Source organism: Schistocerca piceifrons, chromosome 4 (genome assembly GCF_021461385.2).
Source record: "Schistocerca piceifrons isolate TAMUIC-IGC-003096 chromosome 4, iqSchPice1.1, whole genome shotgun sequence".
In the NCBI taxonomy this organism is placed as follows: Eukaryota; Metazoa; Arthropoda; class Insecta; order Orthoptera; family Acrididae; genus Schistocerca; species Schistocerca piceifrons.
The window spans coordinates 581960545-581984666 of NC_060141.1; the positions used below are offsets into that span (position 1 = coordinate 581960545).

Genomic DNA, 24122 nt, shown 5'->3' on the forward strand with positions numbered 1-24122 from the left:
GAGGGGAAGAGTCGTGGACCACCTTTTCAGAAGCGAAGGTCATGTTTAATGTGTCCGTCCGTAAAATGTGTAAGATGAAGAAAGGTTCGGTCCTTCGCGTTCAGACGGATTTGAAATTGTAGCTTTTGTTGCTACGAACATTATGTAAAAGTTTGAGAGCGTGGGATATTTTGTTTGGGAGATATACACTGTGACTTGTTGGAGTTAGAAAATTCCGCGTGGCGGTGTTCCGTGTTCTACTACAGAATATTTTCGGCGAACAGTCTTTGTGAAAGAAATCCACTGAATGACTTATGTAAGTGTTATGTGTAGAAAGTGATTGTATATTCGCGTGATTATTTTCGGAATGGACTTAGGAGAATTCTGGCTGCATTACGTGTGACATAAACTGGGAACTTACAATAGCAGTTTGCATATCAAATGTGGGCTGATGACACATGTTTAAGTAGAGAAAATAAAACCTACTTTTACCAGATTTCCGAACTTTCAATGAAGATCAGGACTCCATTTTTCGACCCGAAAAATTATTATGAATATTTACAAAAACAATCATAACGAGATTTACGCGGCTTCAGTAATTGTAGATATTAGGTGCTGTTTTCATCAACGCTGCTTTTTCGTCACCTTGTAAGTATCTATGTTGCAGAGTAAAGGGACACTGAGCAGACGTGAATCTGAGGTAGGTACATATAAAATTGCAGCTTGCTTCAGTGACAGTGGGCTAAGAGACAATTCCGTCGCAACACCAAATAGAAATTCTGGCTAAGCTATCCTGTGCCCTTCTACAGTCACTCAGCGAAGACATTTCCGCGTCACTCCTGATTATAGTCTTGTCTCTGGTGAACACTCGCCGTCCAGTGGAAGGTACAAAAATCTACTACTTCTGAAGTCTTCGAGCCATTGGCGTATCTGCGAACATATTCCATGTGCGCGCTCAACAGGGAAGTGGGCTAGTCACGATTTTGGTCAGTGTCGTGCTTGGATATCAGACACATGTCTTCGCTGCCGAAAGTAATGTGAGGTCTGGCTAGCATTCTACAACGTAGTGTCCAGCCATACATCAGCATTCGGAGATGACTTCACCTCTCACGGTGATCATACTCCAACATGTTGTGCCCACCTCGGCAACACCTTCCTGGAGAAGGTATCAATCAACCGAGTGGAACAGAGTGAAGTATCTCTGACACAACTGACTTTGTATGGGACTAGCTGAGTAATGAGTCGTCATGACAGGGATTACTTATTCTTCAGTTTCATAAGATTTCCCTTATCCTTTTCGAAGTAAGAAAGCGTTCGTTCGCAGCTCTTCATATGGTGCAATCAATATTCTTAATCAATTTCTGTCTATTGACCCACCTCCTGATAGAGTGTGGAGGCGCGTTGGTGTTGAGCCAACAACTGGCGCACATCTTGGTGCTCAAAAATGGTAAGCGGTAAAATATGCTTACTTTTCGGGCTGTAGAATGGCTACGAAACTTATTGTCACCATCATGATTCCAGTCGGGGCTTTTCAGGATCGACCACTGCAGCACTAGCGCACTTATTCTCGTCGACAAGTGGAAAGGACATGGCTGCAACTTTCGTCTTTATCAACGCAAGACAATATGGAAGGCCTTGATCCCTCACCAGGTGTTGAGTTCCTTTTCTTCAGAGGTCGGCGCTGCCAGCTATCCCTGCTCTGATGTTTACGCTGGTCCTCAGGCGTTCTCGGAGCCTGAGACACAAGCTCTCAGAGACTACATCTTGGCCAACGCCGACCGCATCAAGCTTTACCTAACGTTCCATAGCTTCGGAGCCGTAAGTAGCTAATACAATATTATTTAGGTGTTGTTGTATTGGGTTGATGCCTAAGTTCGTATCTTTGTTTCTAGCTTTTTTCCATAATTTTAATAAACGCAACAGATACACACAATAGAGACTTTAGTCATCAGTACTATAGTCTCCTTCACTATTTACAACAGCTTGTCAACGCTGGGACAGCTTTTCGATTCTGCGACTGTGGAAATCACATGGTTTTGTGGCGAAGAACTCGTCGAGCCATGTTCGAGCGCATTTTCATCCGGAAAGGAATTTCCTTGAAGGTTGTACGATGGAGAACGGAAAAGGTGAAAAGTGAGAACGTAAGATCAGGTGAATAAGGTGGGTGCGAAATGTATTCCCAATATAGTTAGAACGCGGATGTGCGCTATCGTGGAATAGCATCACTTCAAGCAGTCTTCCTGGTCGTTGTTCTTGGTTCGTGTCGGCAAGACATCTCAGATGCTGCAGTGATAGTTACAACTCAGGGTAATTCGTAGTATATCACACCATCGCTGTTCCACCGGTTACGCAACGTTACCATTCATGGATGCACTCAAACCTTTGTGCGGGCAGATGCTGCTTTATTTGGGTTCGCCCATTCCTTTCTTCTCGCCACCAGTAACGATAGTGGATACGAATGGTCGGTGTTGTTCACGAGCCAGCTGATGACGGGCAAGCAGAGACGCATGTATGGTTACCAGCTTTTTGTTATTTTGGCTTAGACCATGCGGTACCCATACACCCGATTTTTAAACCTTCCTCATTGCATGCAAATGTCGTACGGTGGTGGAATGATCACAGTTCATCACATCTGTCAGTTCTCGATCACACTGCCTGGATCATTGTGGATTAATCATACAATGAAGGTTTTCACGACCGGCTGTTTCAGCTGCCGAGAATTCTTCAGAGTTAGTATGGCAGTGGTCCATGGAACTCTTCTATCCCTGACGTTTCGTCCAAAGCTGCGTTGGAGATCTTCGGAGGTGCTCCTGGTTGTGCTGAGTCTTGCCGACTGACGAGAAGGACTTCGAAGAACGGCCTAAATACTGTGGAAAGTGGGCGTGTTCTGGATTTCTCGTGATAGCGGGGATGAACCTTGCAACAATAAAATATAACTATCTATCATAGTATGTCAAAGATAAAAAATTCTCATCAATTCTGCAGCGCCACTGTCCATATATCTCTGAGTTTCATAGCTTCTTCTTTTCTGTTAAAATTATCCCCATGTTTATATATTTCGATGACTTCTCTATATAGCAGTGGATAATAGTTCGTCATAGTACATAAAACTTCAGTTTCCGAAAATTTCACTACGTGATCACCCGACTGAAGTGCATGTTCCGCCACGGCTGACTTGTCTGTTTTCCCTTGTTTTGTGTACTATGACGAACTATTATCCACGGTTATATAGAGAAGCCATCGAAATATATAAACATGGGGATGGATAATTTTAACAGAAAAGAAGAAGCCATAAAACTCAGCGATATATGGACAGTGGCGCTAGAGAATCGCTGAAAAGTTTTTAACTTTGACGTACTATGAACGACAGTTATATTTTATCCCTGACAAGGTTTATCTCTGCTATCACATGAAATCCAGCCACGCCCACTTTCCATGGTATTTAGGCCGTTCTTCGACGTCCGACACGTCAGTCGGCAAGACTCAGCACAACCAGGAGCACCTCTGAAGATGTCCAACGTAGCTTTGGACGAAACGTCAGAGACAGAAGAGTTCCATGGACCACGGCCTCACATTGTGGATTAATGCCTTTGAGCGTTGTTTATCAAACCCCGAAGGTCTTCCTGAATATGGAGAGCCACTAACATCAAAACGATCATCCTTGAAACTAGGAAACCGTTTTCTTGCCGAGCTCTGTCCAATGGCATTAACCCCATACGCGGCGCAAATGCTTGTGGCTGCCTTCGCTGCTGTCTCCTCTCTACTGAACTCAAACAGAAGAATATGTCGGAAATGCTCCGATTTCTCCACTTGGCACACCATTTTCTAGCTTCCACAGCTCCACACTCTATATTCAAACGCAGAATGACAGTATGTAAACTTAAAAAGCAACAGTGTTTGAACTACAGTTAAAAAAGACATTCGATAAATAAATCCATAGCAGTCGGAATGCCAAGACGCAAAACAAAACCGCTACAAACTTATGCAACAACCCAATAAATTCCGAGTCACAAATACCTATATGAAGTTGTTACACAATAATTGGCACCTGAGTGCATTCGACAGCACCTGAAGTGAATTGATTGCACCTGTCATATCCTCTAGGAAAATGGGCATTGTTATGAAATGAACTGAAAAAAAACTACATTAAATTATCACACAGAAAAAATGAAACTCTTTATTTTGACTATCGTTGAAGAAGAGTGCATCGTCATATCTAGTTTCCGCTTTAGAAATGTTTTCAGTTTTTCTTTATTGTCCTAGAGACTCATACTGTGTATCATGTTGTTTTTGTTGTTTTTGTTATTGTAGTTGTAGTCTTCAGTCCGAACAGTGGTTTTATGCACTCTCCATGCAAGCCTATACTGAGCAAGCTTCTTCATCTTCTAATAATTACTACAATTTGTATCCATTGGAATCTGCTTATTGTATTGAACTCTATGTCCCCCTTCACAATTTTTACCCTCTTACACCACTACACTAGCCTTAGATAATAAATTCACAGTTTCTTGATGCCCAGCATGTGTCCTGTGTACCGAACACTTCTTTTGCGCAAGTTGTGCCATAAATTATTTTTCTTCCCAGTTCGATTCAGTACCTCCTCATTATTTATACCCATGCATCTAATTTACAGTATTCTTCTACTGCATTACACTTCATTCCATTCATGGCACTCCAGACAAATTCCTTAAGAAAAAATTTCCTAATACTTAAATTTATATTCAGAAACGCTTTTCTTTCTATAGTGAGTCTTTGTCTTATATATGCCGGTCGTAGTGGCTGTGCAGTTCTAGGCGCTACAGTATGGAACCGCACTACTGCTACGGTCACAGGTTCGAATCCTGCCTCGGGCATTGATGTGTGTGATGTTCTTACGTTAGTTAGGTTTACGTAGTTCTAAGTTCTAGGGGACTGATGACCTCAGATGTTAAGTCCCATAGTGTTCAGAGCCATTTGAACCACTTTTTGGACGCCTGCAGCGACTTTATTGAGATGGAAAATGTCGATAATTATTTTCTGGAAAAAATCATGAGACCTGGTATGATCAACAAGAGCCTACCACAAAACGACAAACTACCAGTTGAGTCTCTGGTGGTTCTCCACATCGGAAGAAGGTGTGAATGTGAAGCGCAAGTTAAACAACATCTCAAAGAAGGTATTTTCTGACAGTTTCACGGGGTTACATGAACGTTTTGTATGTTGTACTCAAGTGGGAGGAGGCCACTGAAGCATTAAAAGTGTCATCTTAACTTTTCTCTATTTTGTTTCTTCTTTTTATTAATCCAGTCCTGAGATAAATTTACATGTTATGAAATCTTTTCCGAAATTTTTGTCAGGAGTGTAACATTGCACGGTAGTGAAATTTGGACAAAAACCATTTGAGACAATAAAAGGTTTCGAAATGTGGAGCTACAGAAGAAGTCTGAATCTGGGTAGTTAGATTTGAAAGCACATGAAGAGGCACTGATTTGAGTTGGGAGGGAAATGAAATTTTATGGCATAATTTGACTAAAACAAGAGACATATTACATAATTTCTTCCAAGTGTTTGCTGGTTTCATTTTTGTATTTTTTTAAAGGAGCTGTATCACTTCGCTATGCAAGATGGAATCCAAAGTTTTCGGGACTGGTGCTGCCATCTGGCAAGTAGGAATAGTAGGTCTTTGCACCGCTAGGTGCCGACTTTTGCATATCTTTCGAGTCAGTGTGTGGAGTGGCATTCAGCTGGGAGGACGTGTTGCGCATCCACAGTGATACTCGGTAATACTCTGTGTTTGGTGTATGGCGATTTTACGATGGATCCGCGAGCACAACAGCGTGTGTGCATAAAATTCTGTGCAAATCTCGGGAAACGTGCTACGTAGACCCTTGCAATGATTCAACAAGTGTTTGGGAGACAACATGAGCCGTATGCGTGTGTTTGAGTGGCATGCTCGGTTCAGGGCCGGCCGCACAGCATCGAAGATGATGCTCATACTGGAGGCCCGTTAGCCGCACAATGCCAGGCACTGTTGCCAAACCTCAACAACTGGTTCGTGCGGATCGACGTCGAACCATTCAAGTTCTTGAGGATGAAATGGGTATTGGTTATGGGACATGTCGACGAATGTTGACTGATGAATTGGGCATGCATCGTGTCGCTGCAGAATTTGTGTCAAGGTTGTTGACTGCCAATCAGAAGGCACAGCGTGTTGAAGTGTGCATGGACATTCGTCATAACGCATTTGATGATCCAACCTTCTTGTCACGGGTTATCACCACCGACGAGAGCTGGATTTACAGTTATGACCCAGAGGCGAAGCAACAATCGTCCCAGTGGAAGAGCCTGGGCTCTCCAAGACCCTAGAAAGCGAGACAGGTGAAGAGCAAAGTGAAGAGTATGATCATCGTTTTCTTTGATACCAAGGGAATTGTGCACAAAGAATTCGTCCCACCCATCCAAACTGAATTCCACGAACTACTGTGACGTTTTGCGACCGCTCCATGAAAACATGCGGCGACGATGACCCCGAACTTTGGCGTCAAGAGGACTGGCTGTTGCATCACGAGAACGCGCCCTGTCACACGTCCTTGCTCACCAGGACCTTTTTGGCAAATAACAACATAGCGGTTGTACCCCACATACCGTACTCGCCAGGTTTGGCACCTTGCGATTTCGCGCTGTTCCCAAAACTGAAACTCAAGTTGAAAGGGCGTTGGTTCGACACTCTGGAGAGGAGTCAAGAAACATCGCTGGCGGCGATAAACACCCTCAAAGAACAGGACTTGCAGAAAACCTTTGAACAATGACAGAAGCGCTGGGACCGGTGTGTACGAGAGGATGGGAACTACTTGGAGGGTGATGGTGACCATTAGTCCAAAGGTAAGGTTTTCAGCAGATGGCAGCACCAATCCCGAAAATTTTGGATAGCACTTCGTATGTCTATCAAGACTACCTCGTTTTGGCATTTTTGACATTTTCGAGAGAACCTGCATACAGTAAGGCTGTGGGCTCATAAGAAAGGAAACGTTTGCAATTAGTAGAGGAAGAGATCCACTGATAAAACACATCCTGAGCAACAAGAAATAATCACTGTGGCAAGGGATCGAAGTGCTAAAAAACTATTGAGGCAGACTAAGGCTCGACTATAGTATGTGCAAGGTGCTTCTATGAAGATGTTACAAACTTTCAGGGATGATGAATAAGGATAAGTGTATCAGTCTGCGTTAAGGGATCCTGGTCCGAAAAATATCGTGCCGAAAGTTACAAGGGAAAATCGGTCAAAGGTATCTGACAGTGGAATACTTGTACTGGTACTGTTGTTGCTAAAATTGTAGAATGGACAACTTTCAAATATAGTACTTTAGCCCAAAAATATTGTAAACAAACATTCGCTCTAAAATATCTTAAGAGCTATGAACATTTTTTGATGTTCGGTAATGTGAAACCCATCTCTTCTACTTCAAGCTCTTTGATTCCCCAGTTTTTTGGAGGAGATAGTATGGAACAAAACAAGAAAAAAGGCCATTAAATATGGGGGTTAAACAGTATATCTTAGGAGCTGTGGGCATTCGTTCAGTAGAAGAGATGTACTTCACAGTAGCGAAGACGAAGAAATGCCCATAGCTCTCAGGGAGTGCATTTTAAAGCCCATGTCTACTAGTAACTTTTTTCTTGTTTTTCTCTGTATTACCACATCTGAAACTTGCTAGTCTACAATGTTAGCAACAACAGTATTGGTACATGTATTCCACAGTGAAAGTTATCAAACCGATTTTCACTCATGACTTTCAACTCTCTCGTTTCCGCACCAGGGTCCTTTACCTCATATTGATGCATTTATCGTTCTCCACCATCCCTGAAAGTTTGTAACGTCATAACGGAATCATCTTGTAGATTCAAGTCGACTGGAAAGTGGCATTTAACCACAATGACAACAAAAACAACAACAACTGGATATCAGCTAAAAGTTTCTGAAGATGAAGCTTCGTACCTGTGTTTTCTTTTTTTTTTTTTAGTCATCAGTCTTTTGACTGGTTTGATGCGACCCACCACACATTCCTGTCCTGTGCCAACCTCTTCATCTCAGAGTAGCACTTGCAACCTACATCCTCAATTATTTGCTGGATGTATTCCAATCTCTCTCTGTCTTGTTCTACAGTTTTTATCCTCCACAGCTTTTTTTCCTGTACACTTCCCTGTAGCACCATGCAAGTTATTTCCTTATGACTTATCAGATCTCCTAGCAGCCTGTCACTTCTTCTTGTCAGTGTTTTCCCCATATTCCTTTCCTCAGCTCGTTCCTTACCTTATCAGTCCACCAAATTTTCAGCATTTACCTGCAGCATCACACTCAAATTCTTCGAATCTCTTCTGTTCCAGTTTGCCCACAAGTTCATATCTCATTACAATACAATCGAGTATCTGATTTATGACTCTCTGGTTGACCATGATGCAATGTAACTGAAATCTTCCCGTATCTCCCGGCCTTTTACATGTATACCTTCTCCTCTTGTGATTCTTGAACAGAGTATTCGCTATTGGTAGCTGAAATTTATTATAGAACTCAATCAGTCTTTCTCCTCTCTCATTCCTATTACTGAGCCCATATTCTCCCGTAACTCTTTCTTCTAGTTTTTCCCTTACAACTGCATTCCAGTCCCCCAAGTTTATTAGATTTTCTTCTCCCTTTATGTACTGCATTACCTGTTCATTATCCTCATACACTTACTCTATCTCTTCAGCTTTAGCTTGCGACGTCGGTATATATACCTGAACTGTCATTGTCGGTGTTGATTTGCTGTCGATTCTGATGAGAACAACCCTATCACTGAATTATTCATAGTAACACATTTTCTGCCCTACCTTCTTATACACAACGAATTTTGCTCCCGTTATACCATTTTCTGCTGCTGCTGATATTACTCTATACTCATCTGCCCATAAATCCTTATCTTCTTTCCATTTCACTCCACTGATCCCCACTATATGTAGTTTGAGCCTTTGCATTTCCCTTTTCAGATTTTATATCTTCCCTACGACGTTCAAACTTCTGACGTTCAACACCCCAACTGACAGAACGTTATCCTTTTGTTTGTTATTTTATCTTTTTCTCATGGTCACCTTCTCCGTGGCAGTTCCTTCCCAGAGGTCCGAATGGAGGACTATTCTAGGCTCTTTCGCCAATGGAGAGGTCATCCTGGCACTTTTTCAATTACAGGTCATATGTTCTGTGGACACACATGATGTGTACTTAATGCAGTGGTTTCCATTGCCTTCTGCATCCTAATGCCGTTGATCATTCCTGATTCTTCCGCCATTAGGGTCAGTTTCCCACCCTTAGGACAAGAGAGTGCTCAGAACCACCGTCCGCTCCTCTGCCCTCTTTGACAAAACCGTTGCCAGAATGAGACTGACTTCTTAAACCGGAAGCCTTCGCTCGCCAGTGCTGATTGTTATTCAAAATTTAGGCGGTGACGGGTTTCGAACCGGATCCAAGCACGGTTTATTACCGATCAAAGGTGCTTTCCTTAGACCACGGGTGCACACTCGTATTTTAGTATTAACCCCCCAAAAACCTAAAAGACTTGAACGGATGTGATATGTACCTTTATTCGTGATTTTTCTTCTCACTGTCAGCTTTTTTTTTTTTTTTTTAGTAATTTCAGATCACAATTCACTTTACTTTTATCCATGTGATTTTAGATGTGATTGTCGATAATATGTGCTAAGTACAAATATATTGCTAAACAATTTTCCTTTCAAAATTTTGCCATGTTCTATTACCAGTTCATAAATTCAGTATGATGTGAATAACATGTCTGTAATCTCTTTCCAGTGCATACTCTACCCGTGGGGTTACACTAGCGAACTGCCTGACGACTGGGAAACTTTGGTAAGCCCTCTTTTCTACTTGCCGTTCTCTTTAAATCATCGACCATCTTCAGTGTGTAGTACTATCAGTCTGAGCGGGAAACCGTTCAGTGTTGCTCATGACTCTGTTTCCGTGCCGCCACAGGACGCCTTGGCACAACAAGCAAACGCCGCCCAGGTAGCAGCGGGCGGTCCTAGTTACGAGATCGGCATCTCAACAAACGTCTTGTGTAAGTACGCCTCTCGTGTCCACTTACTCTCATGAAACGGGAGCTGTAAGTGGGTAAATGATCTTTCGTTAGAAGTCCCCTGCAGAAATATAAAGCCATGCTGCCTTTATAGGCGTGCATAATTACAGAAGTGTTGCCGGTGCTGGATATTGTGCGTGAACTGACCTGTCCATTATGTCCCATAGATGTTACATGTGATTCACATCGAGCGATTTGGGTGGCCAGATTATTCGCTCGAATTGTCCAGAATGTTCTTCAAACCAATCGTAAACAACTGTGACACGATGACATGGCGCATTGTCATCCATAAAAATTCCATCGTTGTTTGAGAACAATCCATGTAAACACAACCCACTCCATTACGGGGCCACCACCAGCTTGGTGACAACTCGGGTCCATGGTTTCGTGGGTTCTACCCGACTCAGGAAACTTACCACTATCATTTACCACTTGAAATAGAGACTCACCTGATCAGGCCACGGTTTTCCGTCGTCTACGGTCCAACCGATATGGTCACGAGCCCAGGACAGGCGTTCACGAGATGTCGTGCTGTTAGCAAAGGCACTCAAGTCGGTTGTCTGCTGCCATAGCTCATTAACGCCACATTTCCTAACTGATAACGTTCGTCGTACATCGACATTGATTTTTGCGGCTATTTCACGCTGTGTTGCTTGTTTCTTGGCACTCACAACACTACGAAAACGCCGCTGCTATCGGTCGTTAACTGAAGGCCGTCGAAAACTGCATTGTACATGGTAAGAAGTAATGGCTTAATTATATTATGTTGACACTGTGAATCTCACAATATCGAATTCCTTAATAATTTCCGCAATGGAATGTTCCATGTGTCTAGCTCCAACTAGCGTTCCGAGTTCGAAGTCTGTTAACTCCCATCGTGCGGCCATAATCACGTCGCAACAGTATCACGTGACTCAGCTGAGTACAAGTGACAGCTCGGCCAAAGCACTGCCCTTTTATACGTTGTGTACCCGATACCACCGCCATGTGTGTACCTGCATATCGCTGCCCCATAGCTTCTGCCGCCTCAATGTATTGTCTATATCATGGCTTCACAACATACGTGCTCGCGGAGCAAGCTGTGAGCAGCAAGGCGCGAGCACGGAGCAGCGCGAGCACACTACCCTCACTACCGGACCAGAGCGGAGAGTGGGGAAAGTCACGTGGGGCACACAACAGCTGCCGCCAGTCAATGTAAATTTGCGGCCACCTGCAGGGATATCACTCACGAATTATTTCTGCGACAAATGAAAAAAATAAAGGAGAATGTACACATGCCACATAATTTTATTAGCTTAGTGTATGCCTCTACATTCGCATTAATTTGTGAACTGTTACACAATAAAAGATGTCACTGAAGTGTGGGATTCTCGGTTATCTTGTACTTTTTGCCCTTTACAATTGCGTCTATGTTCGGAGTAATTGTTCTTGTGCATTGTAGGCGCAGCGTGCAGTTTAAATTTCGATCAGACAATGCGTTTCTCAGGCGCGTCTTGTTACATTTCATTGCAGAGAACAGTTGTTCACAAACATACGTGGAACCGAACATTGATATTATTGTAGCCGCCAGTTTGTGCAAACGAGGAAATCTATCCTGAGGGAAGTGTCTGTAGAATTCCAAAATGTTTTTCTTGCTCTGAAATTTGTCTCTGTATTCTCTGTCACACTGCAGGTCAATAATTTCTTGCTGCAGCTCAGGACGAATCTCTTAAATATTCGCTGAATATGGAGAGAACAGATCAAAATCACTGTCTAGTGCTGTCAGATCTTGAAAGCGCTGATGAACTAAACTATGTGAATAACGTTCACAGTCTTTGTGAACATCTTGCATGGATGATAATTTAGGAAAAGAGCTAGGTTTCCTGTTTCCAGCTGACTCACCCAAAGTGTCAATTTCATTTTAAAAGCTCGTATTCGATCTATGAAATGAGTATTAGCAGATCTTTACCTTGTAGTAAAATGTTAAAAGAATTCAGATGGCTAGTTAAATCTGCTAAGAACGCGAGATCACATTCAAACGTGCGCTCGCATTTCCCCTCCCTCCCTATTCCGTGACCTTGCACCTGCTCGCGAGCACGTGCCTGAGCAGACGCGAGTACTCGCGCTCAAAACCGGCCAGTTGTTAAGCCCTGGTCTATATAGTGGGTCATTGGTTGGAGTTGGGTGGCAAGTTTTGACATTCCTCGTTCAAAATGACGAAATATAGCTTGACTGCCTGGCCGTTATTTAGAATCTTCGTTGAAACCATGCGGTGGTGGATACATACAAAGTCTTCTGCGTTCTGGGAATCCCCGCCAGTTCGGGCCACCCAACTTGAAGGCAAGAACTCGGTCGCTCCAGTCGGCCTGAACACCGGGAACAGTTACATCTCCAACTTCTCTTAGGTTGGCATTGTAGTTCGTCGACCGAGTCTTTAAGCAGGACGGAGAGCAGCTCTCCGCACCATTCCATTGCAGTTACTAAAGGCGTCGATATCGCGAGTTTCGTCGTACAGCAGTTACCGCCATTATGTGACAAGTGTTGTCTCCCATATCCTCGGGAGCGCAGCCTTGTGTTATGGTTCAAATGGCTCAGAGCACTATGGGACTTAACATCTATGGTCATCAGTCCCCTAGAACTTAGAACTACTTAAACCTAACTAACCTAAGGGCATCACACAACACCCAGTCATCACGAGGCAGAGAAGGTCTTGTGTTAATCATCCGCGAGTTGCTCGTAATATTTAGAGCTACGAAGCACGCTGCAACTTTGCTGTCGTTATATTTCCACCGCGAGATACCGGCACTGCAAATCGACATTTAGCGTGGTAAGCTCTATAGTCTGATTCCTGTTATTGTTAATGTTCTTAATTCATGGCTAGCTTCTTTGTTGTACTGGCTTAGACTGGTCTTCATACAGAAGAAGTTATTGTTTCTGTGAACTTTTGTTCTTTTGACTGGTGCTACATCAAGTCGCCAACCCAATCGCTACAACTGACACGACTTGCCTGGGAAGGCGCCACAGCAGCCCGCCTTGGAATTTTGTTCATCGGGTTGCCTGTGTACAGGTGCAAAGTAATTCGATGCAACAGTACGGACTGAATGATTAGTCTACGTGTACTGACATACCTACTCCCTAACGCAAATACCCCACGATGTGTATTACGAATCGAATCATAGAGAGATGTTCTATCCACTGATGTGTTTTTTTTATCTGCCTTGTAGTTTTCGTGCAGTATCCTTCTAAAACGCTGGAGGTACCTATCAATAACACTGTATGTTATAGATATTATAGATACAAGCATAGAGCTGGCCATTAAAATTGCTACACCAAGAATAAATGCATATGATAAACGGGTATTCATTGGACAAATATATTATACTAGAACTGACATGTGATTACATTCTCATGCAATTTGGGTCCATAGATTCTGAGAAATCACTACGCAGAACAACCACCTCTGGCAATAATAACGGCCTTGATACGCCTGGGCATTGAGTCAAACAGAGCTTGGATGGCGTGTACAGGTACAGTTACCCATGCAGCTTCAACACGATACCACAGTTCATCAATTGCGACTGGCGTATTGTGACGAGCCAGTTGCTCTGCCCACCATTCACCAAACGTTTTCAATTGGTGAGAGACCTGGAGAATATGCTGGAAAGAGCAGCAGTCGAACATTTTCTGTAGCCAGAAAGGCCCCTACAGGACCTACAACGTGCGGTCGTGCATTATCTTACTAAAATGTAAGGTTTCGCAGGGATCGAATGAAGGGTAGAGACACAGGTCGTAACACATCTGAAATGTAACGTCCAACGTGTTCAAAATACCGTCAATGTGAATAAGACGTGACCGAGACGTGTAATCAATGGCACCCCATACTATCACGCCGGGTGATAACGCCAGTATGGCGATGGCGAATACACGCTTCCAATGTGCATTCACCACGATGTCGCCAAACACGGATGAGACCATCATGATGCTGTAAACAGAACTTGGATTCATCCGAAAAAATAACATTTTGCCATTCGTGCACCCAGGTTCGTCGTTGAGTACATCGTCGCAGACACTTCTGTCTGTGATGCAGCGTCAAGGGTAACCGCAGCCATGGTCTCCGAGCTGATCGTCCATGTTGCTGCAAACCTCGTCGAACTGTTCGTGCAGATGGTTGTTGTCTTACAAACGTCCCCATCTGTTGACTCAGGGATGGAGACGTGGCTGCTGGATCCGTTACAGCCATGTGGATGAGATGCCTGTCATCTCGACTGCTAGTAATGCGAGATCGTTGGGATCCAGCACGGCGTTGCGTATTACCCTGCTGAACCCACCGATTCCATATTCCGCTAACAGTCGTTGGATTTCGACCAACGCGAGCAGCAATGTCGCGATACGATAAACCGCAATCGCTATGGGCTACAATCCGATCTTTATCAAAGTCAGAAACTTGATGGTACGCATTTCTCCTCCTTGCACGAGGCAGCACAACAACGTATCACCAGGCAAAGCCGGTTCAAATGGTTCAAATGGCTCTGAGCACTATGGGACTTAACATCTGTGGTCATCAGTCCCCTAGAACTTAGAACTATTTAAATCTAACTAACTTAAGGACATCACACACATCCATGCCCGAGGCAGGATTGGAGCCTGCGACCGTAGTAGTCGCTCGGTTCCGGACTGAGCGCCTGAACCGCTAGACCACCGCGGCCGGCGCAACGCCGGTCAACTGCTGTTTGTGTATGAGAAATCGGTTGGAAACTTTCCTCATGGCAGCACGTTGTAGGTGTCGCCACCGGTGTCAACCTGGTGTGAATGCTCTGAAATGCTAATCATTTGCATATCACAGCATCTTCTTCCTGTCAGTTAAATTTCGCGTCTGGAGCAGGTCATCTTCGTGATGTACCCATTTTAATGGCCAGTAGTGTACTTTGACTTATACTCCTTGTATTTTCACAAAAATGATACGAAAGTTGCATTTGTGTAACTGACTCCTTCTAGAGAGTTAAAGAAAAAAAAAAAGAGTTCGGCCAATCGAAAGTACACAGACAGAAGAATAGTCTCAACAATAAGAAACATATGTGCAGCATAAAGGAAAATTGGTAGACATGTTTCTATACATGAAAATGATGTCTGTTCAAATTTCGCGCCAGTCGCTTAAGAGTAGCGCTAGCAACGCCATAATGAGGATGCAAATCAGCTTTGCTTTTGATTCACACTGTAATGGTCGTTAACGTCAGTTAGCTTTGAGACTAGACATGGTGAGCTGATGCTAGTCAGGAATACCGTTAAGGCGACAAGACGCCATTATGAACAACTCATTGTGTTTGAACGAGGTCGTCTAATAGGGCTACAGGAAGCCGGATGTTCCTTCTGCGACATTTCAGGAAGACTTGCCAGGAATGTAGCCACCATACCTGATTTCTGACAACGGTGGTCACGAGAGTGGTCGGTAGCAAGAAGACCGGGCCCTGAACGGCCACGTGGCACTATTGAGGGGGAAGACCACTGCGTTAGGTGTATTGCTATGGCGCACCATACAGTATCTGCAGCAGCAGCAGCAGTGTGAGTAGCAGTCGGCTCCACAGTGACACAACAAGCTATTACAAATCGGTTACTTCAAGGACTGCTTCGAGCCAGACGCCCTGTTGCGCTCAGTCCACTGACCCCAAACCAGCGCCATTGGCGTCTTCAGTGATGTCAGACGAGAGCTCACTTGAGAGCAGGGTGGGGGTTTGTTGTATTTTCTGATGGAAGTCGATCCTGCCTCCGTGCCAGTATGGCCGTGTGTTGGTTAGAAGGAAGCCAGTTGAGGGCATGCAGCCAACCCGTCTGCGTGCGAGACACACTGGACCTACACCTGGTGTTATGGTCTGGGGTGCGATTTCGTACGATAGAAGGAGTATTCTCGTGGTTATCCCACACACCCTCAGTGCAAATTTCTACGTCAGGTTGATGATTCGACCTGTTGCGCTGGCATTCGTGAATATTATTCCAGGGGGCGTTTTCCAACAGGATAACTGTTGCCCTCATACCGCTGTTGTAACCGAACATGTTCTACAAAGTGTCGACATGTTGACTTGTCCTGCTTGATCACCAGATCTGTTTCCAACCGAGCATATATGAGACATCGTCTGACGACAACTCCACAACCAGCATTAATCGCCTCCATATTGACCGACGACATGCAGCAGGCATGGAACTGCGTCTCAGAAACTGACATCCGGCACCTGTGCAACACACTGCATGCACGCTTCCATTCAGCGTTCTGATGGCCACACCGGTTATTGATGTACCATCATTTCACATTTGCAGTGGCTTATCTTGCAATGTTAATCACTTAATTATGTTGTTGTTGTTGTTGTGGTCTTCAGTCCTGAGACTCGTTTGATGCAGCTCTCCATGCTACTCTATCCTGTGCAAGCTTCTTCATCTTCCAGTACCTACTGCAACCTACATTCTTCTGAATCTGCTTGGTGTATTCATCTCTTGGTCTCCCTCCACGCTGCCCTCTAATACTAAATTGGTGATCCCTTCATGCCTCAGAACATGTCCTACCAACCTATCCCTTCTTCTTGTCAAGTTGTGCCACAAACTTCTCTTCTCTTCAATTCTATTCAATACCTCCTCATTCGTTCTGTGATCTACCCATCTAATCTTCAGCTTCTTCTGTAGCACCACATTTCGAAAGCTTCTATTCTCTTCTTGTCAAAACTATTTATCGTCCATGTTTCACTTCCATACATGGCTACACTCCATACTAATACTTTCAGAAGCGACTTCCTGGCACTTAAATCAATACTCGATGTTAACAAATTTCTCTTCTTCAGAAACACTTTCCTTGCCATTGCCAGTCTACATTTTATATCCTCTCTACTTCGACCATCATCAGTTACTTTGCTTCCCAAATAGCAAAACTGCTTTACTACTTTAAGTGTCTCATTTCCTAATCTAATACCCTCAGCATCACACGACTTAATTCAACTACATTGCATTATCCTCGTTTTGTTTTTGTTGATGTTCATCTTATATCCTCCTTTCAAGACACTATCCATCCCGTTCAACTGCTCTTCCAAGTCCTTTGCTGTCTCTGACAGAATTACAATGTCATCAGCGAACCTCAAAGTTCTTATTTCTTCTTCATGAATTTTAATACCTACTCCGAATTTTTCTTTTGTTTCCTTTACTGCTTGCTCAATATACAGATTGAATAACATCGGGGAGAGGCTACAACCCTTTCTCACTCCCTTCCCAACCACTGCTTCCCTTTCATACCCCTCAACTCTTATAACTGCCATTTGGTTTCTATACAAATTGTAAATAGCCTTTTGCTGCCTATATTTTACCCCTGTCACCTTCAGAATTTGAAAGAGAGTATTCCAGTCAACATTGTCAAAAGCTTTCTCTAAGTCTACAAATGCTAGAAACGTAGGTTTGCCATTCCTTAATCAAGCTTCTAAGATAAGTCGTAGGGTCAGTATTGCCTCACGTGTTCCAATATTTCTACGGAATCCAAACTGATCTTCACCAAGGTCGGCTTCTACTAGTTTTTCCATTCGTCTGTAAGGAATTCGCGTTAGTATTTTGCAGCCGTGACTTATTAAACTGATAGTTCGGTAATTTTCACATCTGTCAACACCTGCTTTCTTTGGGATTGCAATTATTATGTTCTTCTTGAAGTCTGAGGGTATTTCGCCTGTCTCATACATCTTGCTCACCAGATGGTAGAGTTTTGTCAGGACTGGCTCTCCCAAGGCCGTCAGTAGTTCTAATGGAATGTTGTCTACTCCCGGAGCCTTGTTTCGATTCGGGTCTTTCAGTGTTCTGTCAAACTCTTCTCTCAGTATCATATCTCCCATTTCATCTTCATCTACATCCTCCTCCATTTCCATAGTATTGTCCACAAGTACATCGCCTTTGTGTAGACCTACTCCTTCCATCCTTCTGCTTTCCCTTCTTTGCTTAGAACTGGGTTTCCATCTGAGCTCTTGATATTCATACAAGTGGTTCTCCTTTCTCCAAAGGTCTCTTTAATTTTCGTGTAGGCACTATCTATCTTACCCCTAGTGAGATAAGCCTCTACATCCTTACTTTTATCCTCTAGCCACCCTGCTTAGCCATTTTGCACTTCCTGTCGATCTCATTTTTGAGACGTTGGTATTCCTTTTTGCCTGCTCCATTTACTGCATTTTTATATTTTCGGCTTTCATCAATTAAATTCAATATTTCTTCTGTTACCCAAGGATTTCTACTAGCCCTCGTCTTTTTACCCACTTGATCCTCTGTTGCCTTCACTATTTCATCCCTCAAAGCTACCCGTTCTTCTTCTACTGTGTTTCTTTCCCCCATTTCTGCCATTTGTTCCCCTACGCTCTCCCTGAAACTCTGTGCAACCTCTGGTTTAGTCAGTTTATCCAGGTCCCATCTCCTTAAATTCCCACCTTTTTGCAGTTTCTTCAGTTTTAATCTACAGTTCATAACCAATAGATTGTGGTCAGAGTCCACATCTGCCCATGGAAATGTCTTACAATTTAAAACCCGGTTCCTAAATCTCTGTCTTACCATTATATAACCTATCTGAAATCTGTCAGTATCTCGAGGCTTCTTCCATGTATACAACCAATTATGTTACCTAGACGAATTATTGTACATTAATTATCTTTTGTAGTTGGGACTTGTTTTCCCCGTCAGTGTATTATTTTCTGCTGAAATGCGTCGGTTGCCAGGTTGTGATACTCTGTTGTATTCAGATTGTAAAATTTCGTCGGTTCTTTCGTGGATGCACATTGTTCCATATTTGTTTCCATACTGAATGACGCTAACGTTAGGATGTTTTTACAGACGCAGCTGCCGGCGGCAGTGACGACTGGACCAAGGGCGTTGGTGGAGTAGCCCTCTCCTGCACCATCGAACTTCCCGGTGACGGCAGTCAAGGTTTCAATCCTCCAGCGTTAGACATCCTCAAATTGGTGACGCCATTCTTCGAAGCCGTGCGTGTCTATGGGGAATATATTGCTGTTAACTACTGATAAAAAGAATCACTACTGAGTGATCATTTGTGTATTATACATGTATTACTGGAATAAACACAGATTGATTTATAAATTTGTTATTATCAGTGCAATTCTGAATAGTAAATCATTTGTAAACTTAATCTTCTCTCCTCAAATGTAATATACATTACCAGTAATGATGATGATGATGATGATGTTTGGTTTGTGGGGCGCTCAACTGCGCGGTTATCAGCGCCCGTACAAATCCCCAACCTTTGCCCAGTCCAAACTCGCCACTTTCAAGAATGATGAAGAAATGACGAGGACAACACAAACACCCAGTCATCTCGAGGCAGGTGAAAATCCCTGACCCGCCGGGAATCGAACCCGGGACGCCGTGCTAGGGAAGCGAGAGCGCTACCGCGAGACCACGAGCTGCGCACACCAGCAATGAATTACTATTGCAGGGTTATATTAGACCGAGCGACGATCGTTAGCTTCAGTGGGTCGTAGCATTGTAACAAATTTTGAGAGTGTCTGGTGTTCCCTCATTTTCTTAAACAGAAAAAAACAGAATTTACCAGGCCAGTATTGAGCAGTAATGTAGAATTCATGTTCGTGTCGACTTTGGTATGGAGATGATCATTATCAACAGAACTTCAATGAAAATTTTTTGGGTTCCGCATCTCAGTCGGAAAAAACGGAGCTCTTGCAGGGTTACTTTGTCGTCCATTTGTCTGTCTGGATGTTCGACTGGCAAACACACTCATCAAGTAGTCTTAGGTGGAGATTTCAATTTACCAGATACAGACTGGGACACTCAGATGTTTAGGACGGGTGGTAGGGACAGAGCATCGAGTGACATTATACTGAGTGCACTATCCGAAAATTACCTCGAGCAATTAAACAGAGAACCGACTCGTGGAGATAACATCTTGGACCTACTGATAACAAACAGACCCGAACTTTTCGACTCTGTATGTACAGAACAGGGAATCAGTGATCATAAGGCCGTTGCAGCATCCCTGAATATGGAAGTTAATAGGAATATAAAAAAAGGGAGGAAGGTTTATCTGTTTAGCAAGAGTAATAGAAGGCAGATTTCAGACTACCTAACAGATCAAAACGAAAATTTCTGTTCCGACACTGACAATGTTGAGTGTTTATGGAAAAAGTTCAAGGCAATCGTAAAATGCGTTTTAGACAGGTACGTGCCGAGTAAAACTGTGAGGGATGGGAAAAACCCACCGTGGTACAACAACAAAGTTAGGAAACTACTGCGAAAGCAAAGAGAGCTCCACTCCAAGTTTAAACGCAGCCAAAACCTCTCAGGCAAACAGAAGCTACACGATGTCAAAGTTAGCGTAAGGAGGGCTATGCGTGAAGCGTTCATTGAATTCGAAAGTAAAATTCTATGTACCGACTTGACAGAAAATCCAAGGAAGTTCTGGTCTTATGTTAAATCAGTAAGTGGCTCGAAACAGCATATCCAGACACTACGGGATGATGATGGCATTGAAACAGAGGATGACACGCGTAAAGCTGAAATACTAAGCACCTTTTTCCAAAGCTGTTTCACAGGGGAAGACCGCACTGCAGTTCCTTCTCTAAATCCTCGGACAAACGAAAAAATGGCTGACATCGAAATAAGTGTCCAAGGAATAGAAAAGCAACTGGAATCACTCAATAGAGGAAAGTCCACTGGACCTAATGGGATACCAATTCGATTCTACACAGAGTACGCGAAAGAACTTGCCCCCCTTCTAACAGCCGTGTACCGCAAGTCTCTAGAGGAACGGAGGGTTCCAAATGATTGGAAAAGAGCACAGGTAGTCCCAGTCTTCAAGAAGGGTCGTCGAGCAGATGCGCAAAACTATAGACCTATATCTCTGACGTTGATCTGTTGCAGAATTTTAGAACATGTTTTTTGCTCTCATATCATGTCATTTCTGGAAACCCAGAATCTACTATGTAGGAATCAACATGGATTCCAGAAACAGCGATCGTGTGAGACCCAACTCGCTTTATTTGTTCATGAGACCCAGAAAATATTAGATACAGGCTCCCAGGTAGATGCTATTTTTCTTGACTTCCGGAAGGCGTTCGATACAGTTCCGCACTGTCGCCTGATAAACAAAGTAAGAGCCTACGGAATATCAGACCAGCTGTGTGGCTGGATTGAAGAGTTTTTAGCAAACAGAACACAGCATGTTGTTATCAATGGAGAGACGTCTACAGACGTTAAAGTAACCTCTGGCGTGCCACAGGGGAGTGTTATGGGACCATTGCTTTTCACAATATATATAAATGACCTAGTAGATAGTGTCGGAAGTTCCATGCGGCTTTTCGCGGATGATGCTGTAGTATACAGAGACGTTGCAGCATTAGAAAATTGTAGCGAAATGCAGGAAGATCTGCAGCGGATAGGCACTTGGTGCAGGGAGTGGCAACTGACCCTTAACATAGACAAATGTAATGGACTGCGAATACATAGAAAGAAGGATCCTTTATTGTATGATTATATGATAGCGGAACAAACACTGGTAGCAGTTACTTCTGTAAAATATCTGGGAGTATGCGTGCGGAACGATTTGAAGTGGAATGATCATATAAAATTAATTGTTGGTAAGGCGGGTACCAGGTTGAGATTCATTGGGAGAGTGCTTAGAAAATGTAGTCCATCAACAAAGGAGGTGGCTTACAAAACGCTCGTTCGACCTATACTTGAGTATTGCTCATCATTGTGGGATCCGTACCAGATCGGTCTGACGGAGGAGATAGAGAAGATCCAAAGAAGAGCGGCGCGTTTCGTCACAGGGTTATTTGGTAACCGTGATAGCGTTACGGAGATGTTTAATAAACTCAAGTGGCAGACTCTGCAAGAGAGGCGGTCTGCATCGCGGTGTAGCTTGCTCGCCAGGTTTCGAGAGGGTGCGTTTCTGGATGAGGTATCGAATATATTGCTTCCCCCTACTTATACCTCCCGAGGAGATCACGAATGTAAAATTAGAGAGATTAGAGCGCGCACGGAGGCTTTCAGACAGTCGTTCTTCCCGCGAACCATACGCGACTGGAACAGGAAAGGGAGGTAATGACAGTGGCACGTAAAGTGCCCTCCGCCACACACCGTTGGGTGGCTTGCGGAGTATCAATGTAGATGTAGATGTACATGTACATACATGAACACCCTGAACACATGTTGGACGTGGTGGTGATCAAATTTCGACCAGACTATGGCCCTTTCAGTGTTAAATTGTAGGTCCCCTTTCTCCGAATGGATAACTGGGATAGGTGAGGGTCACGCAAGTCGTCCAATAGAAAGACTAGCACCAGGCCGTTGAGCCACGCGAATCTATCATCTGCATACACAATTAAGCTTGTATGTAGCCCTCAGAGTGCGAGTCCTACTCATACTTGCCGGACTTTATTTTTACATTGTACATTATTTTCAAAGGAGAATTTTATTTGCTGGTTCGTAGCTAATGAAGTTCTTCTTTTTTAGAAACAGAAATTGCACAGCTACATTTCGTAAAAAACGTAGATGTGGAACTTCTGTTTCCGGCTCAAAATAGTCAACAACAAACCTACTAGTAAAATTTTTCCTCAATAATAAAGGAAAAGATTATGGAAAATGCGTCATGTGAATAGGAATATGGAAATGAAAAGAGATTAATAATTGCTTGAATAATTGGAATATTTGACTGGAAAGAACTGTTGAGAAAATTTTGAAGGTTATTTATGAATCTGTGCACAGTCTTGGATGAACTATGACTGATACCAATATCAACAGACCTTCAATATCATTACATTCAAGGCCAATAAACACAATTAGTATTACTGCTTTCAGTAGTGTGCGGTATCAACAATCACCGCAACCATTGAAATTGTCTATCTGTCTATAAGTTCTTAAACACACGAATCACAATATTTTTAGTATAAGTTCAATAGGTGTCTAACAAGTCTGAGTCATTACCTTCACATTAATTGCATTGTGTTTAGTCTTGAGTGTAACTAGGAATGTCCAGCATGTCTCGTTTCTGAAATGCCACACGCAACTTTTACAGTCCTCAGTTTACAAACTGCAACTAGATGCAATAAAATATATTTACACGATGATTCGGCTAAGCTGTTCGCGGGATCAGACGTTTCCTGAACCGTTTAAGATACCGCAATGACGTTTCCAACCAAATGAATTAAGAAAAAGTTATCACTAAACGACGTGTAACGTCTTGATTGTAATCACACTTGGCTGCATGTATTTGGATAGACGCACCAAATGAAAGATGACGAACGTGGCATCTAGGGATGATTCACCACAATATGAATTGCAGAAGTATCGGCTTGGACATAACTTTTTTCAAATGTAGCTATATTAATTTCTGCTGCTAATATCGTAGTTGCTAACTACACGAATTCAATGGCATTTAATTCTTCGGAATCGCGTTAGTAGTTTCGGAGACTTTACAACTGTTAGAACTAAGGAGTTATCTATTTCAAACATGAAACCGATTGCTGTCTTATGAGGAAGCTCCTGATGTTCGATGAGAACATCATGGGAACAAGATTCCAACTAGACGTAGCTCAGACAGTTTATTTAAAAATGAGTAGTCGACACAAGGTTAATTTAAAACTGATTGTAATCACACTTGGCTGCATGTATTTGGATAGACGCACCAAATGAAAGATGAAGAACGTGGCATCTAGGGATGATTCACCAGATAACAACGATAACAGTTCTGCTTTTATTTCTGCCAGAGCCTTGAAAGAAAGGTGCCCATCAAAAATTGAATGGATTTGTAAAAGAAATAGAACGCAGATATAAAGACAGTTAAATAATAACATTATGTCAAATTTAATACCAAGAGACTCACTTACGTTGCAAAATTACTTCAGCAACAAAAAGAAAATCACAAAAGAATGTGGGCTTATAAAAACTTCCTTGAAACTCTATTTATCATCAAATATTCTAAATGCTCACCATCTACAGCAACACTGGTCAAAAGAGTTTTTCAGACTCTCAGTTTCATGAGATTTTTTTAGTGATTCTTATTGTTTTCGATTTGCAGATTTCAAATCT

General features: G+C 43.0%; 1 protein-coding gene across 1 annotated transcript in view; it reads left to right on the plus strand.

Annotated features, from left to right (window-relative positions):
• Positions 1 to 19081, plus strand: part of LOC124796025 (carboxypeptidase B-like) — a 53500-nt gene extending 34419 nt beyond the window's left edge. The window contains exons 3-6 of the mRNA XM_047260109.1: positions 1652 to 1797; positions 9797 to 9853; positions 9977 to 10061; positions 18894 to 19081. Coding sequence (XP_047116065.1) covers positions 1652 to 1797; positions 9797 to 9853; positions 9977 to 10061; positions 18894 to 19081 — 476 coding nt within the window. The remainder of the gene's footprint in view (positions 1 to 1651; positions 1798 to 9796; positions 9854 to 9976; positions 10062 to 18893) is intronic.
• Positions 19082 to 24122: the final 5041 nt, after the last annotated feature.